Here is a 17,155-nt window from a genome sequence, read left to right as displayed (position 1 = left end):
CAGATATGTATGTAGTTTAATGACTTTTACATTTAGACTTGGCTTCCATCTCTAAATGATTTCATAATTATATACAAATAGTCCCAAATCCAAAAATAACATAAAGTCTGAAGAAGTCCTGGCCCTAAGCATTTGGAATAAAGGAGACTCAGCTGATCTCATCTATTAAGAGTGACTAGCAGGATGTCCCTGCTCCCCAGCACAGCTGTGATTGGTAGACACCATGAGAGGAGGTGGCCAGTTCCTGCTGGCTTCACCCTCTGATGGTATCAGAGGCTTCTCATCTCCCTGAGCTGTGTGTGCCCTCAACTGCTGCAGGCCAGTCTAGCAACCTAGTGTCTCAGACACAGCCCTCTCCTGGCCTACTCAGAGCCCCAAACTCTGCTCTCAATATGCACCTCATTGTTGAAAAATAAATCTGGATATGCCAAGGAGGGTCTTAGAATTTCTTATATTACAGACTTTTTTCTCTCACATAAAAGAACCTGACTGATTCTACCTCTGGGTTCATGACTGACAAGTTTGAAACACAAAGCTAAGAGGCTAGAAGTGGAGATCAGGGGTGCCATTGTTTGCCTAGCATGTATGAGGCCCAGCATCCCATCCCAATGATAGGTAAATGATAGGTAGATAAGTAGATGGATGATGGATGGATGGATGATGGGTAAGTAGATAGATGGATAGATACATAGATAGGTAGGTAGATAGATGATAGACAGATGATAGGTAAGTAGATGGGTGGATAGATAGATAGATAGATAGACAGACAGTCAGATAGATGATAGGTAAGTAGATGGATGGATAGATACATAGGTAGGTAGATAGGTGGGTGGATAGATAGATAAATAGATAGATAGATAGATAGATAGATAGATAGATAGATAGAATGATAAGAGAGATAAATGATGAGTAGGTAGGTAGATGGGTAAATGATAGACCTGACTCAGATAGATACTCTTGGTCTAGGCCATCCGTTCTCAACCTGTGGGTCACGACCCCTATGGGGTCGAATGACCCTTTCACAGGGGTCACCTAAGACCATTAGAAAACACAGATATTTACCTTACAATTCATAACAGTAACAAAATTACAGTTAAGAAGTAACAACGAAAATAACATTATGGCTGGAGGTCACCACAGCATGAGGAACTGTATAAAAGGGTCCCAGCACTGGGAAGGTTGGGGACCGCTGGGCTAGGCTAGTGTCTGGCCCCTGAAGCAGTGGACGCCATGGATGCAGAGGGAAGAGAACACACAGAAAGAAAATAATGACTCTGATTCTTCAAATGTTTGCCCTGTGTCATCCACAGTCACAAATTGGAAATATTCTGGGTGAAGTTCCATGCCTCTCAAATGACATCTTTTCTACTTATTTTATTAAATTCTAGTGTTACATAAGTGAGCTTTTACTAGAAATCAGCAGTCTCTGTGAAATCATAATTTTTAACCTGTTTGGAACATAAATCCTTACAGACTCAACTCAAAACTACAGACTTCTTTGGGAGGAGGGGGAGAGATCAACACAGCCCTTCCTGGTTCTGTTTCGGAACATTCCTTGCACCCTCCACATGAGCTGATCTGTAGGTCAGAGTTTAAAAACTGTGACTCCCATGGTTTGCTCTAAGTTAGCGAAACGGCCTCCAGGAACGGTGGCTGAAGGCATCTGTGTCCAGACGTTTCTAGCAGACCGTGGCAGAAGAGACGGCAGAAGCAGGCTGAGAGGGGGGACTCCCTCAGGCTGCCAAGGCATCCAGGGCACTCCGGGTCCATTTGAAAAGGGTGTTCTCTGCAGCCAGTGAGCTACCCTCCCAATGACGCTGCTTTCGTCTTACACCTGTGGCCTGCTTGACTTCTCCATATCATTACATTCTAATGGGGGGGGGGGGTTTGGTTCTGGGTTCACAGGTTTTCCCAAAGGTGACAAGTCAAAAAAAAAAAAAAAAAGAGTTTTTAATGCTCAGGGCCTCCCAGTTATATTCACAGTTAAATTCACAGAATCTCAAATTTAATCTCAAAAATAGGTGTATCTGTACAAATGTGTGTGCAATGATACATCTGCATACACATAACTAACTGTTTAATACCCAGAAGTTCTAGGGATGGGCAGTGCTGTCCTGTTGTTTGATTAAGTGGACTTGAAACGGCAGCTGGCCACTGGGCATCCTCTGTACCAGCCGAGGGCTGCCCCATAGACCTGGTCTTCATATTCCCGTTTGTTGCCAGACCATTCAGTTGTAGAGAATGTCAAGATCAAAGCAGCCAGGGCCCCCTTTTAAGTGAGCCCACTGTAAAAGCTGTTTTGTTTTGTCCCGGGCTTTCTGTTTTCAGGCCGAACCTGCGTCCTCTAACAAGTGGCAGCTGGATAAATGGCTAAACAAAGTTAATCCTCACAAGCCGCCTATTCTGATCCAAAATGAAAGTCACGGCCCCGAAAGGAATCAATACTACACGCCGCCGGTGAAAGATGAAGGGCAGGACTGCGGGAAACTTCCTGAGATCTGCCAAGCCAGCCTGAGAGACAAGGACCTCAAGACTGCCTGCAAGGAGGAGCAGCAGCAGCAGCGGCCTAGGACGGCAAACAAGGCCCCTGGCAGCAAAAGTGTGAAGCAAAAGTCCCCGCCCGCCGCCGCCGCCGCCGCTGCCGCCGCGGTGGCTGTGGCCGCAGCCGCCCCGCCACCTCCAGTGCCCAGCGCACCCACGGAGAGCGCACCCGCGCCCACCCGGAGATCAGCGGGCAAGAAGCCCACCCGGCGCACCGAGAGAACCTCAGCTGGGGACAGTGCCAACTGCCACCGGCCAGAGGAGCCCGTGGCCACAGACACGCTGGGGTCTAGCGTGGTGGGACCCCCAGAGCCTCCCAAAACCAGGCCCTGCAGCAACAGCCGGACCAGCCACCGCAAGGAGCTGCGCTCCTCGGTGACCTGTGAGAAAAGGCGCACGCGGGGGCTGAGCAGAATCGTCCCCAAATCCAAGGAGTTTATTGAGACGGAATCTTCCTCTTCCTCTTCCTCCTCGGACTCGGACCTGGAGTCGGAGCAAGAGGAGTACGTCCTGTCCAAGGCTCAGACCACCACCACTGGGAACGAGCCGCGGCTGAAGGCTGAGGCCGCCAGCAGCAGCAGCAGCAGCGGCGGCAGCGGCAACAGCAGCACCTCCCGGGCCCCTGTGGGCTCCATCAACGCCAGGACCACCAGTGACATTGCCAAGGAGCTAGAGGAACAGTTCTACACGCTGGTTCCCTTTGGCCGCAATGAACTGCTCTCTCCGCTCAAGGACAGTGATGAGGTCAGGTCTCTCTGGGTCAAAATTGACCTGACCCTCCTGTCCCGGATCCCGGAACACCTGTCCCAGGAGCCTGGGATCTTGAGTGCTCCTGCAGCCAAGGACACTGATAGTGCCCCAGCCAGCCATGCGTTAGACACACCCGCTGAAAAGACTTTGCCAAAATCCAAGAGGAAACGCAAGGTAGGCCTAGAGTTGGGAGGCCTTGGGAGGGGCAGTCTTATCTCTCTTTGCGCTTGAGGGGGGAGGGGTAGACCATAGACAAGCTGCTGGTCAGGGCCGCAGGTGGCTGCCCTGCGTATCCTGCAACAATTGCATAAGTAACTGATAGGCATATATAGTGATGTATGGAAGTACTGCCATTATATCCATATAGTTGTAGATACTTACGCCCTGCCCGGGGCCTGAAGAACTCATTATACAGGCAGCATTTACTGAGTGTGCTGATACAGGCTGAAGGTCAGGCACGGGGGAGACTGAACATATGGCGAACCCCATTCTTTGCTGAGATGGACAGGATAATGTTGATAGTGGGGTCCCTCATCCACCAAAAGGCCTCATAGGATTTAAGGCTGTGTGACTGAAGTGGGAGATGAAGTCCAGTGTCCTTGAGGTCATCAGCCAGTGGCCTCAGAGCTGGCTGTTCGTGCTGCCGGTAGTGCTGAGGAAGAGCCTCAAGGTGGAGGAGGGCTGGGAGTCACAGTCCGAGGAGGAAGGATGTTTGTAGACACAACAGTCTTCGGGTGGAGCGGCACTTGAGGAATGAATAGGCTGGACGGGTGAGGCGTGGATTGACAGAGGCATCTCTAGAGTGGGAGAGCCAGGGCAGCCTCTACAGTGACCCAAGGACACAGCCAGTTTTGAAGGGCTCCACATTGGGGAATCCTTCCTTCATCCAGCCAAATGTGAGGACTTTTAACACTCCCTTCCATTCAAAACTCGTTTGGAGGGTTGATGAGATGGCTCCATTGGTAAAGCACTTGCCGAGCAAACTGGAGGTCCCCAGAACCCCTGTAAAAAGCAGGGAGGTTCATGCTTATAATCCCAGTGCTGGAGAGGTGGGGACAGGCAGGCCCCTGGGACGCTGTCCAGTGCCCTAGTTCCCAGTAAAAAGATCTTGTTTCCTAAAACAAGATGGATAGCGCCTGAAGTCAAACTCTGGCCTCCACATGCACACACACATAAACACACACACACACACACACACACACACACACACACACACACACACACACACTAATCTGGACCACAAGGCCAAAGCAGTTATCGACAAACCAAAGGTTGCGGTACACGTGGATGGTTTGAAATGCCATCATTGCTGACAGCCGTCACCACATACAAATGTCCCTGAGAAGGATGCTGTTGAATACTTCATACATGTTTAAGCATTTAGTCCTTACAGCTTTATTTTGTCGTGCACGTTTTCAGGGTGAGAGAAACGAAGCTGGGAGAACCTAAAGGGACTTGTCCAAGATTCATGTCAGTCGAAATGGACCCAGGCAGTTGCTGGGCCCCAGCTTCTCATGCTCAGTAATGAATGCATCAGCCGGAGTTTTGTGTAGCCATCTTCCAGTTTCCAAAGGGCGATCTGTTCTGTCAACAACAACAAAAAGAGAGTGCACATAGGGGTTTTACAGCTGTTTCAATTCCTTGATTAATAGCTGTGGGCAGGGGCAAAATGATTCAACAAGTGTCAGCTCTTGGGCCGTGCAATTCAGATGGCCTGAGTTCAGTCCCAGAGTCACCATGGAAGGAGAGAGCAAACTCTCAGAAGTTGTCCTCTGACCCCCACATGAGCACCGAGGCATGCATGTGCATACACACACACACACACACACACACACACACACACACACAAGCATACACTAAATGAGGTGACCTGGAAGTAACAATTTACCTGGCCACGATGAAGATAGTCCTCATTTTGGAAAGGTATATGTCAAAGGCATAGTCTCTTCCTGGTGACAGTCATCTTTATTACCAGCAAGGAAATTTACTATAAAGGCACAGAATGTGTTTCTTCACATAGTAACACTGAGCAGCTTATTTCTACAAAGTAGAATTTGAACCTTGGGAAAGTAGGACCACCAAAGGCAGCTACTCCCCTTGATACATATACAAAGGCCTTTTTTCAGTGTTGTGTGTTTGTGTGTGTGTGTGTGTGTGTGTGTGTGTGTGTGTGTGTGTACACTCATGCATGTGCCACAGTGCACGTGTAGAGCCAAAGGACAAACTTGTGACAATCAGTTCTCTCCCTCCACCATGTGGGTCCTGGGAATTGAACTCAGGTCGTCCGGCTCAGCAGCAGGTGCCTTTACCTTGCAGGGCCAGTTGTACCAATTGCCTGTGTACCAAGAACAGGGGCGCTGCCTTCCCATTCAGTAGAGAACATTGCAGTCCCCTATGCCCCCCATTCTCCACAGGAAGGTTGGAAAGGGCAAATAACTCATCAGACTCCCTACACAGACCGACGCAGCTGGGTCTCACCCTGCTGACGCTCCCTAACTGAGATCCAAGGACTTGGAGTTTGCTTTGGACCCTTCATGGGGCCACTATAACAACATGAGCTTCAAGGACACCCCCCCCCCTTGGCAGAGGCTATGAGACACAATCCTAGCTAAAAAGAGTCAAGTTCCCTCTGTCTTTGACGCTTGCTTTATTTCTCCTAGAAAACACCCCACACAGCCCCGAGGACCCCACACTGGAGACGATCTTGTTGTCTCCCCAGGAGTAGCCCTTTGGGGAGTGTATTTCCACTGTACCCTGACACGGTAGAGTCAAACACACTTGTGCAGCAAGAACCCAACCCAAGTCCTGTCCTATCAAAAGGACCCTGAAGGTGTGTGGGGCTGGAAACTGCAAGCCAGAAGTAAATGACACCAGGCCGCAGCCTCTGCTTGACATTCGCTAAAAGCCTTTCTTTCAAAGAGGCAAGGCTGGGGTTTCTCACCACTGCTGCTCCAGTGAGCGTGGACAGAGCACACTTCGTATGTTTTATTCTGATACTAAGAGTGCAGAGGTGAGTGATAGGATGCTACAGTGTAAGTCAGACCACATCTGCTGTGCAGAGCCGGGCACTTAGCATTCACCATCCAAGTTTTGATCATGACAGGATGTCTTTCCCTCTGCTGAGCCGTCCATACTAAACCCAGCACATGGCCTCCTTGTTCACTGGGTGCCATAACAGCTATGCCAGGGGCTTTGCTGTTGCCTCGTTCTCTAGAGGAGGTAGGCGAGGATACCTCCCAAGAGGCCTTGCTGTGTGTGTGACAGGCAGTGCCCTGCAGCTCACTGGCACCCCTCAGAGTCCAAAGTTGACTAGCTTCTGCTTATTACCACCCAGTGCGACAACGAAGATGACTACAGGGAGGTGAAGAAGGCCCAAGGGGAGAAGGAGGGCGCTTCACGCCTGGCCGCCTCCACTAATAACGCCTTGTCGGGGAGTCACTGTAACATGAACATCAACAGGTAAGCCGTCCCCCCCTCCCCCCCCAAGGTAGAGGTGAGCGGGAGGGGGCACTGGATCTGAAGTCACACGCTGTGTGGAGGAAATAGAAGATCCTTTTGATTGCTCTAATCTCAGTCTGCAGGCCTGCTTTTCCCTCAAATTAACCCAAGACTTACAATGACAGCTAACGTGAGCCTCGTGCTCTGTTTCCCATAGCTGCATCAGGCCCTTACCTGTAACCAGAGACCATTGACCAAGCACACACAGCTCTGAGCTCTGTACTCCCCAAAGATGTCTCTTCCCCCAAAACTTGATCACCAGACCTTACAAGCCAATTATTTTAATAGCAGCTGCTAAGCACATAAGCACATAAGAACCTAAGATTACGCCTAAGCTCTTGGGTGTAGGCAGGTTGTGAACTTAGAAAGGATCTGTGCTCCCAAGGTCAAACCGCCACCCAGTGACTCCTCTGAAGGAGCAGCGCCGGGCCACCACACACCACCTTCCTCTGTGATAAATGGTCCTCCAGCAAGGCAAGGTCCCAGGCATTCATTAAAGCAAGTAGCTTAGCATCAGTCATAGAGGCTTTTTCATTTAGAAGCACCTCGGCACAGACCCCGCGTTTCCTCTGCTGAGACGCTTCTCACTCTCCCTGACTGTACACCCAGGGTTTTTTAAGGGAGATGAATGGCTCTGTGCAGCACATAAAAATGTAAACTGAAAGGTTGGGAAAAGATGGAGAGCAGCGCTGGAAGCCGAAGAGGCACCTGGAGAGCAGAGGCACACAGGTCCACAGTGCTGCGGGGATCACCTTGAGGATGCTGCTGAAACCCTGCACAGGAGGGAGCAGATCCCCAGGGCTTCCCCAGTCCTCTGCATTCCCGAGGACTAGGGAAATGGGAATGAAGGGGCCTTGCCCCCAGAATAGTTCTCTTTAATGTGTAGTGTGTTCTTTGTGCATTTCTCAGTGCATTAAATAACCTTCCTATCTAGGGACAGTCATAACTGCTGCATAGCAGTGAATGCAAATCATAGTTCAAGGGTGTCGGAAACAACCGTAGTATGACAAGAAACTACCTGTGGTTTCTGCTGAGACACGAGCATGGGTATTGCTAAGATGACTCCAGCTTAACCATCCTTCTCAGCCTTGCCCTTGCTTGTAACTGGAGGAAACGTCCCGGTGAGAGATGAGAGGAACTCTCTTGCCACCCAAATTCGTGGACCTCAGATTAAAGCTCTCTTGCTCTCCCGACTGTCTGGCAGAGCCTTCCCAGGTCTGCTTGTTCTGCTGACACTCAGTGATGACACCATGTGATAGACAGTGTACAGAGTTCTTTCCAGGAGAGGTGGTCTGTGCACCTCGGCAACTGTGATCCTGCTGCCGGCTTTACCACCGCGGGAGAACACGGAGCTGATCCCCCCGCTGGGAGGCTCTGCAGAGAATGTCAACGTGCAAGAATGAAGGAGCAACAGTCATACATCCCCATGGTTATATTTAATGTCATCATTTGTTTTTCATCACACATAAAGGATGTAAAAATAAAATACTTAGAGGCAGGTCTTCTTTCACTCGGATGTCAAGAAATGATTGTGTTTAGGCTTTTCACGTCTAGCCTTAACAGCGGCATCCTTCCCTTCAGTAGACAGAGCTCTGGGTTCATCCAAAACAGCTGTCTCTACCATGTCACTCAGTACTTTTGGAACCAGATAGTCTGTCCCCACATGTACCTATTTGCATGATGTTAAAAAACTTCACCGCTTGCTTTAGAGGCCAGTGCTTGAGATTCCCACTGTGACTACCAGCTAAGGAAATTGCTTTTTGAAGTGACTTTAATGGCTTGTTTGCTCTGATAACCAACATATACAATTAACCCATCATAACCCCAGGAGTCACAACTAAATCTGCGTTGGTTTTCCTGTTCTGTTGTAGTTGTTGTTTGTAAACTGTATTAGGTGACTCTACATGATTCTTTAGTTAGCAGTGGTTGACTCTATTTCAGGATAACGTATCCTCCACAAATGATTCTTTTTCCTAATGCAAAAACACATAGATCCCTAGCAACAAGCATCGCCATCACTGTAAGACTTTAATATAAGTGAACCTGTTCTCTAATAGTTGATGTTGGAGAAATTCTGTTTAAGAATAGACAGTAATCTTTAAGGTAAATGTAAGAGCTAAGGGTCAGAAACTGATTTCAGGTACCAGTTCTGTGTTTATTCTGATCAGTGTCTGGTGAATTCAAAACCTCAGCTGTTGGTAGGGGGCTTCAGGCCTTGGAGTCACCCTGCCGTTCTGTGACTGTATCTTACAAGCTCAGATACTGGCCAGTGCCCTCTGAGAGCTTGGTTACTGTTGTTGACTGTTGATAGACCTTCCCAAGGGGCTCACACCTGTGAGGAAAAGCTTGTTCGTTCGGAGTTTGTAGATACCTAGATGAAAGATTCAAAAGTGTGGACTTGTTAGTCCTCGTAGGCTTGCGTTGGCAGGAACTCAAGGTGACTGTGTATCCTGATGGAGTAAAGGGACAATGCATGAGATGTGTTTGTTGTTCCCTGTGCTCCCCATGCCATAAAGTCACTTCTGCCCTAATAATTCCCAAGGAACGTCTTCCTGCCAGCAGATTTGAAATGGGAGGTTTGGCCGTGGGAGAAGCATGGCCTCTTTTCCTGGGCAGACTGCGATACTCCGTTTCTCTTTTCAGCTTGGCAATACCAATAAACAAAAATGAGAAGATGCTCCGGTCACCCACTTCGCCACTCACAGACGCATGTAAACACAAGTACTCCAGCGAGGACCTGACTTCTTCCAGCCGGCCTCATGGCAATGGGATGTTGACTTCTGCCTCCACCAACAAAAAGCCTAAGGCTGACAGCCAGCTGCAGCCACATGCTGGAGACCTCACGGTTTGTCAATGCCCTGCTTTTCTAAGGAAACTGGCGGGGAAGTCTGGGTTAGCCCACCACTCTGTCCCTAGCTGAGCACACTTTACACTCATGCTGGAGGTCCCATGCTGAACCCCTGAAGGCATCTTCTAGGGAGATCTAATGGAGGAAAAGTCCTCCTCCTCCTCCTCCTCCTCCTCTTCCTCCTCCTCCTCTTCTCTCCCAATGGAATATGAAGGAAGCAGCCTGCCCAGTGGAAATTCCAAGCCCCTTCTGCTTATGAAGCCTCTTGGAACTATTTCAGACCCCAGAGTAACACCATCCCCAGACAAAGGAAATTGGGAGTTTTAAACCAGCCAATTTCTGTGCTGGGAAAATGTCCTACCCATGCATGAATCACTATATTTGGAGCTGAAACCCATGCCAACATTACAGGCCTCTCAACCCACTCTTGTCTACCAGTGGAATGGCCAAAATCGGAGGTTTCTAACTCCACCTTTACCCATCCATTCTAGTGTGGTTCTGATATTCCCCTGGGTTGGGGTATAGGTGTTTTAGCTTCCATGTGATCTTGGGCCAGTTGCTTAATCTCTCTGAGCCTTTCTTTATTCCAGCCCCTCTAGATACCACTGACATTTAGTTCCTCCACATTCTCTCACTGGCCTAGGAGAGCAGCATCTCCCTGGGGTGTTCTGTAATTCCAGATGCTCTGCCTAAGTTCACCCAGATCACTGTGCCTGTCAAAACCAGCAGGGCTCTGTGAGGCTAGAAGAACCAGGACTCTGCTCCAGGCGGTGGCACACACTTTTAATCCCAGCACTCCAGGCACAGGCAGGCAGATCTCTGAGTTCTGAGTTCAAGGCCAGCCTGGTCTACAGAGCTAGTTCCAGGACAGCCAGGACTACAGAGAGAAACTCTTGCTTGGGGGGGGGGGGGAAGGACTATGCAGAGAAAGATCCTAGACAGGGGCCAGTACTTGGCATTTTCCCCATGGATTTAAGATGCAAGAAAGCTGGCGGAAGGCTCTGTGGGAGCCTGCGTCTTAGCACATCTCCAAAGCACGCCTTTCTCTGCGCCCACATGTAGAAGCAATTATCTTCAGTCTCAGGCAGGAAGAATTCAGAAAGACTCCACTAGAGAAACATGGCATGAAAAGCTATCTACTCAGGTTTTAAAACAAACGGAAGTCTTCTTTGCCTTCATAGCCTTACATCGTGGTCATCGGTGGTGTGCTGAGAAGCAGAACCGTTTGCTTATTTCACTTACTCCTTCACCAAGTAGATGCTCTCTGAGCAGGTACTTGTCCTAGGCCAGGCACCGCACTAAGCTGATGTGGTGACCACTCAGCAGATTCGCCTCTGCATCACTGTGAGCTGTGAACCCAGCTAGGGAGAGAGCCTGGAACAGGGAATCCTATACATCCATAATCACACCCCTAATCACTGCCAAACATGCTCACGGTGACCTGGCATTTGACTCAGAGAGGTTTGATTGGTACCAGGAGCAGCAAACTAACTTCTTCTGTGATACGGGACTTCTCAGCACTGTTGCATTTGGGGCTGTGTAACCACTCATGGTCGGGACAATCCTGTGCACTGTAGGGTCCCAAGAAGCATCCCTGGCCTCCAGTCCCTGCCAGCAGAGAAGGTCAGATGGTAAATGCGTGATGGTTCTGGAGTCTGCACCAGCTCGTCCCACCTACTGATTGTAATGGCCTTCATGATAGGGAGGACCCAGGTGTGGACGCTGTTTAAAGACACAGGCACAGCTGTTTCCTGGTAAACATCCACTCACAGAAAGGGCCAGATTTGACCCACAAGCCCTAAGTTCCCCCCAGTGGACAATCTCTAAAAGGCAGGGCAAGTCACAGTGACATTCCAGGCACAAGAAACATGATGTCAAAGGTCAAACGATGTCAAAGTCAGCACCAGCCCATGAATCTGAGTGACAGAGAACACAGAGCCCAGCCTTTGAGGCTACCACGGCCATGCTCCTGGTTTTTCCCCCTTTTATAGAGTGTTAAGTGGACACCATGGTAAGTATTTCAAGAACAATTTTAGAAATGAAGCATTCGGTCTTCTTGGTCATGGACAACAGACTCTAATCCTTTAAATATTGTGCATGAAATTGACCCATACCTAAAAATGCATTCGTGACTATGTTCAGTTACGTCAGAGGGACTAGTTTGTGTTTTGTGACCAGACACACGCTCCCTGGCCCCCGTGTCAGCCCAGAGTGGGTGCTCTGTAACCTCAGGAGTGGTAGGACTATAATATTTTAAATGATTGCTTTGCGCTCTGTTTTCCACAGATAGTGCTGAGCAGCAGTCCGTTTCCGACACACATGGCAGCTCTTGGGAGGGACGTCCTAGAGAGGCAGTGGAGCAAGCTTGGCTTCAGGGCCCCGTCTGAGAGTGTGATCCAAATACAGATTCTCACAGGGAGTGTGACAGCACATCCCTGCAATCCTAGCATTCAGAGTCAGCCTGAGTGACTCCTTAGCTGGAGGGGTGTGGAGGGGGGAGGAGGAAGAGGAGAAGAAGAAGAAATAATGCAGATCCCTAAGCTCTTCCCTAGATCTACTAAAACAGAAACTGAACCAGCAATCTGTTTGAACAGGTCTCCAGATGATTCTGGTATATGTGTAAATAGGGAAATATAAAACCCAAGCCCTCGCTCCGGGCCCCCCCCCCACCCATGGTTACTAGTAGAACTTGAGAAAGTTGCCTAACCTGCCTAGTCTCAGTTTCCCCATCCGTGAAGGAAGCATAAGACCTCCCTTTTGATATTGTTGATATTGTTGTGAGAACAGCTTTTGACAACAGGTGCAGAAGTTCTCAGCTTGAGACCTAGACATGTACAAGCTGGGCACCCCTAATCCAAAGGGCTCCCAAATCTAAAACCTGATGAACACCACACCTGATCCCTATGATAGGTTGGAGTCAAAAAGAATCACAAAACTGTTTTAAAGTATATTACATATAATTGCTTTAATGTATATATAAGTATTATATGTATAAGGAGAAACATAAATGAGTTTCATACCTAGACCTGGGTCCCATCCCCTAAATATTCAATCACTTGTCCCCAGTATTTTGAGTAAAGAATACACCGCCTGTATTACCTTTCCTTTATTGAAACAAAATCACCATCATTTCTAATATGGAACAAGCAGTTTTCTGTAGATGAAAGGTGTTCTCTCTAATAGCTCTTTCAGCCAGGTGGTCATCAGTGTCTCAATGACTTCTGTGTTATTCATTGTTTAGAAAGCAGCTCACAACAGTTCCGAAAATGGCATCCTCCATACCAAGTCACGACCACAGACTGAGCCATGGTCTCCAGGTTCCAATGGCCACAGGGACTGCAAGAGACAGAAACTGATCTTCGATGACATGTAAGTTTGGGCCTTCTTAATACGATGAAGAGAGAGAAAGTAGTAGGAAAGACCATTACCTCTCATTTACGATGTGGCTGTTTGCCCTGGTGTGATATGGTCATTTAAATGTCCCTCTCAAAGGAAGCTCCAACTTAGTGTACACCCCTGGATAAACAGGATCCCTAGGATTAATGGAGTTGACACCCAAGACCTCAGAAAACAGGCAAAGTGCACTGATGGGTCTTGTTTAAATTTTTAAATTATATATGTATCTGTCTGGGTATGTGTACATGAGCATGGGTGCTCATGGATCCCCTATAGCTACAGGCAATTAGCTGCTCAGTGTGGGTGCTGGAACCAAACCCAAGTCCTCTGCACGAGCAGAACATGCCCTTTACCGCTAAGCTGCCTCTCCGGCCCCTCCAGTGAGTCTTATTTCTAAGGGTAAGTATTATGGGATTTGGTGATTTTATGCTATCAGGGAAAAAAAAAAAGCACTTTTGGTTTTGTAAACTATAATAGCCAAAGAATAATAGTGATTTGCTCCTGAAGGCTGTTTTCTCCCAAGAGAACAGTGTAAGTTCTTTGTTAACAGTGTAAACAGGCCTTACATAGGGAAGGCAGCCTGGCCTCCTTTGGCCACTTCTGCTAAAACCTGAATGCATCTTCCATACCCATCATTAGCTGGAAAGGAGAAAGGAGGGGGAGGTGAAGAAGACTGTCCAGCCATGCTCTTGGGAGGCTGAAAAATCACAATCAGCAAGGCTGAGATGATGCTGAAGATCCTTTCGTGTCCCGGGGAGAAAGCAGGTCAAGGAACACCTAGAGGGAGGAGGAGATAGGGTTGCGGCAGTCCAGCCTGAATCCTGCATTCAGCTGTTAGCTGACCCACATGAGGCAGGATAAAAGAAGTCTTCGGGGAACCTCGTGCAGGAGATTCCTGCCCTCTGCTGGCTTCCATTCCAACTGCAGAGACAGACTGCAAGCCATAAGTCCCCAGGAAGTCAAAATACAAACTGGTCTCAACATCTCCCAGCCCCTTCTGAGAAGAAAATAGTATCAGTGACTACTGCTTTGCTTCTCTCCTTGGGGCTGCCACATAAGCAGCAGTGTCTGGGGAGCACCAGGCACCCTGCAGGACTGATCACTCCCCCTGCCCACTCTTTGACACCCTCACCCAAGTATACACATTGGTTATTTCCTTCTCCATCAGCTTCCCATACTGAGCGGTAGACTTTTAAGTCTTAATTTTACTTTACGCATTAACCAGGGCACAGAGTTTGGGGATTGGAAGCCAAATGCACATCTTTGTGTCATTTAAGAAACACGTGCCAAGTTAGCCGAATTTGGGGAACTCTGTGGACAGCCAGAAGGCCCAGGTCTCTTCCTGTGGTTACTACAGCTGCGTGCCAACTCCCAGCATGCAATCCTCCCCTCCCTTGATTGCTCCACCACTTACCTCCCTTCACTTCCCCTTTGCTGAACGGCAGGTGCTCGTTTACCAGCAGGAGGCCGGTCAGGTGGTCAACTATAGCTTCATTAGGACTTCGTGGAGGAAATTGTCCCTGTGAACTTTAGCCATTTCTGAAAACAGAGGCAGTTAGAGTGATGTTTAAGGTCATTATGGAATTTGTGTTTGGGTGTTATAGCTAATAACCGGCGTATTAGACATTGGGGTACTCAAAATACCAAGCCTCTCTGGTATCTGGTTTTTGGGCGTATGATAAAGATAAGAAAGAAGCAAGAATTCATGAGAAAATAAATTCAGTGATTTCTCCAGGGTTCAAAACGGAAGACCTAAATCAGAGCAGTGACTCGGTGATTGCAGCCAATCTGAAGCTTCTTGAACTTTTTGTAGGAAGAAATGTTTCTCATTGTGTTCCTTGTCTGTGCCAATGGAGAGGCTCTGCCTGTTGCCGAGATTTGTAATTCTGGCTGTTGCCTGTGTTGGGAGTGTTTGTGCTGTTGGGGATATGGTACCATGCAGTGGAAAAGCACTCTTACATGCCTATTACACGGAGAGGTGTGACCACTTGCCCCAAATGATTTGAAATCTCTAATAGTGAATAAACGTGAAACTAAAACAGCCACTGACCTAAGGAAGCTGCAGGAAGATTCTGAAAACCCAAAAGCCAAGGAACCAACATTGTCTCTTCCTTTAAACCATGAAAATCTCTGTCCCTCAAGAGGTCAAAGTCACCCAACATATGCAAATGTCTTCCACGTCTAGCTGCTCTATAATAAGCATCAGCTACGGGCAGCAGCTAGGGTATCATGATGGGTTCGTTCTCGGTTACTCTGCAGAGTCAGGAGAGCAGCACATGAACAGGACCACTGCTGTGACTGCTGTGACTAGTGACTGCTGTGGCCACACCTCCTCTGCTTCCAACTTTCTCTCACCACCCTTCTTTTCCTCCTCTTCCCCCTTCCTGTCCTTTCTCCCACCCCACTTTTCTCCCTTCCCTTCTGTCATAATTTGCTTCAACTTGACACCCCTGGGAAGAGGAAACCTCAATTAAGCAAATGTCTCCATGAGAATGGCCTGTGGGTATGTCTGTGTGGCATTTTCTCAAGTGCCAACTGGTGTATGAGCCCAGCCCACTGTGGGTGGTACCATCCCTAGGCAGGCAGCACAAATAAGCCTCTTCCTCCCCCCAGGTGGCTTTTTCTGCCCCCTTTCCTTCCCTCCTCACTTCCTCTTCCTCCTCTTTCACGCTGACAGCGTCTGCCCTTGGCCTCCTTGACCAGGAAAAGTCCTCAGCCCCTGTTACTTTCCTTGGCTTCTATTCACGGAGGGTGCCAACCAGCACTGAGATGAACAGAGAGGCTGCCAGGAGAAGAAGGGGAAGGGCCAGCTCATTAGGACCAGAGCAACTGAGAAGCGGATGGAAAGCCAGTTAGGATGATCCAAAAAGTAACAGATGCCAGGCTGTCATTTAGTTCTTAAAGCTGCGTCATGTAGCTTAAAAAAAAGAAAAAGAAAAGAAAAGAAAAAAGGAAACTCATCCTTTTGTATTATAAATACTTGTTAATGGTTGAATAACATTCAACATTCAGACAACAACTGAATCCACCAGGCTGTCAAGAATGAGTACTGAATAAATACAGCTGAATTTATAAATCCCCTCCCCAGCAGAGGACCTGGACTTTTTCTTTTTCTTTTTCCGTGAACCTGCATGAAAGTACATTTGAATTCACGCTCTTACACATCGTGTTTCCTGTGTTTCTTACCAATTAAGCGCCAGTTAGTGCTTTGGGGATGCAAATGAACTGAAGGGATAGCACTTATTTTAAAACCGGAATCAAGGTCGGCTTGTTCTTGGTAAGCTGCGGGTGCAGACTTGTGGCTGTGTGACTACCCTCCTCCCCTGACACTCAGCAGAAGCATGAAAAGCACGACACTTACTGCGCCGCAGCCTCGGTAGGGAAGGTGGCACCGGCGTGATTAACAGACTGTTCTTTCAAAAGACAAAATCTGTGAGAATTTATGTCCGGCAGTGACAAGACTTGCTTCACCTCGCAGCTTCGATACGGGTCTTATTAGTGCAAAGCCGTGAGCTATATATTATTTGCTGTCATAATTAGCGACAGGGGAGCTTTGGCCAAAGAAAATCGAGAGAGATCTGGGGTGGGAAGCCTCAGTCCAGGAGTCCCGAATTCACGGAGCTAAGTGGTAAAAGGGCTGGCGAGAAATAAAGCCTGGCTCCCGCCAGCCATATTGCTGTGTTGGGAGCCAGCGGGGCTGGAGGCCAGCACTGCCTGCTGCTTGCTGAAGGATGTGCTGTCCCCTGCCCATATTTCACATACAAGAGGCAGTCACGACCAGCGCACTCAGCCAATCCACCAAATGTCCCATCTGTCCCCATGACGCCAATAATAGGAGCGGAGCTACCTAACCCTCCCGGCACACAGTGAAGACTCCCTGGGACACACAGTACCGAGGGCCATGAGCATGTAAAATGTGAGTGGGAGGAAGGGATGGGGGACTTGACATTTGTAATGTAATTATGTGCAGCAGTCTCCTTGCTAAAAGGATTTTAATTTTATAGAGGATGGGAAGATTCCCGTATATGAGAGGTTGAATCTCCTGCAGCGTGATTTAATCAACGGAGACCAACTAGAATTTTTGCATAGGCCGTATGAGAGCCAGGCAGGGGACTCTGGGGA

The 17,155-nt window shown here is 48.6% G+C and overlaps 1 protein-coding gene across 3 annotated transcripts in view; it reads left to right on the top strand.

Annotated features, from left to right (window-relative positions):
* Aff3 (AF4/FMR2 family member 3) overlaps positions 1 to 17,155 on the top strand; it is a 481,117-nt gene that overhangs the window by 441,162 nt on the left and 22,800 nt on the right. For all 3 annotated transcript variants that reach the window (XM_037199903.1, XM_028865744.2, XM_028865743.2), the window contains 4 exons: positions 2,329 to 3,465; positions 6,626 to 6,750; positions 9,433 to 9,634; positions 12,879 to 13,006. In XM_037199903.1, coding sequence (XP_037055798.1) covers positions 2,329 to 3,465; positions 6,626 to 6,750; positions 9,433 to 9,634; positions 12,879 to 13,006 — 1,592 coding nt within the window. The remainder of the gene's footprint in view (positions 1 to 2,328; positions 3,466 to 6,625; positions 6,751 to 9,432; positions 9,635 to 12,878; positions 13,007 to 17,155) is intronic.

The sequence above is a fragment of the Peromyscus leucopus genome, chromosome 16_21, assembly GCF_004664715.2.
Source record: "Peromyscus leucopus breed LL Stock chromosome 16_21, UCI_PerLeu_2.1, whole genome shotgun sequence".
Classification (NCBI taxonomy): domain Eukaryota; kingdom Metazoa; phylum Chordata; class Mammalia; order Rodentia; family Cricetidae; genus Peromyscus; species Peromyscus leucopus.
The sequence above is the reverse complement of the archived record's forward strand: the minus strand, read 5'-3'. Positions and strand labels throughout refer to the sequence as shown.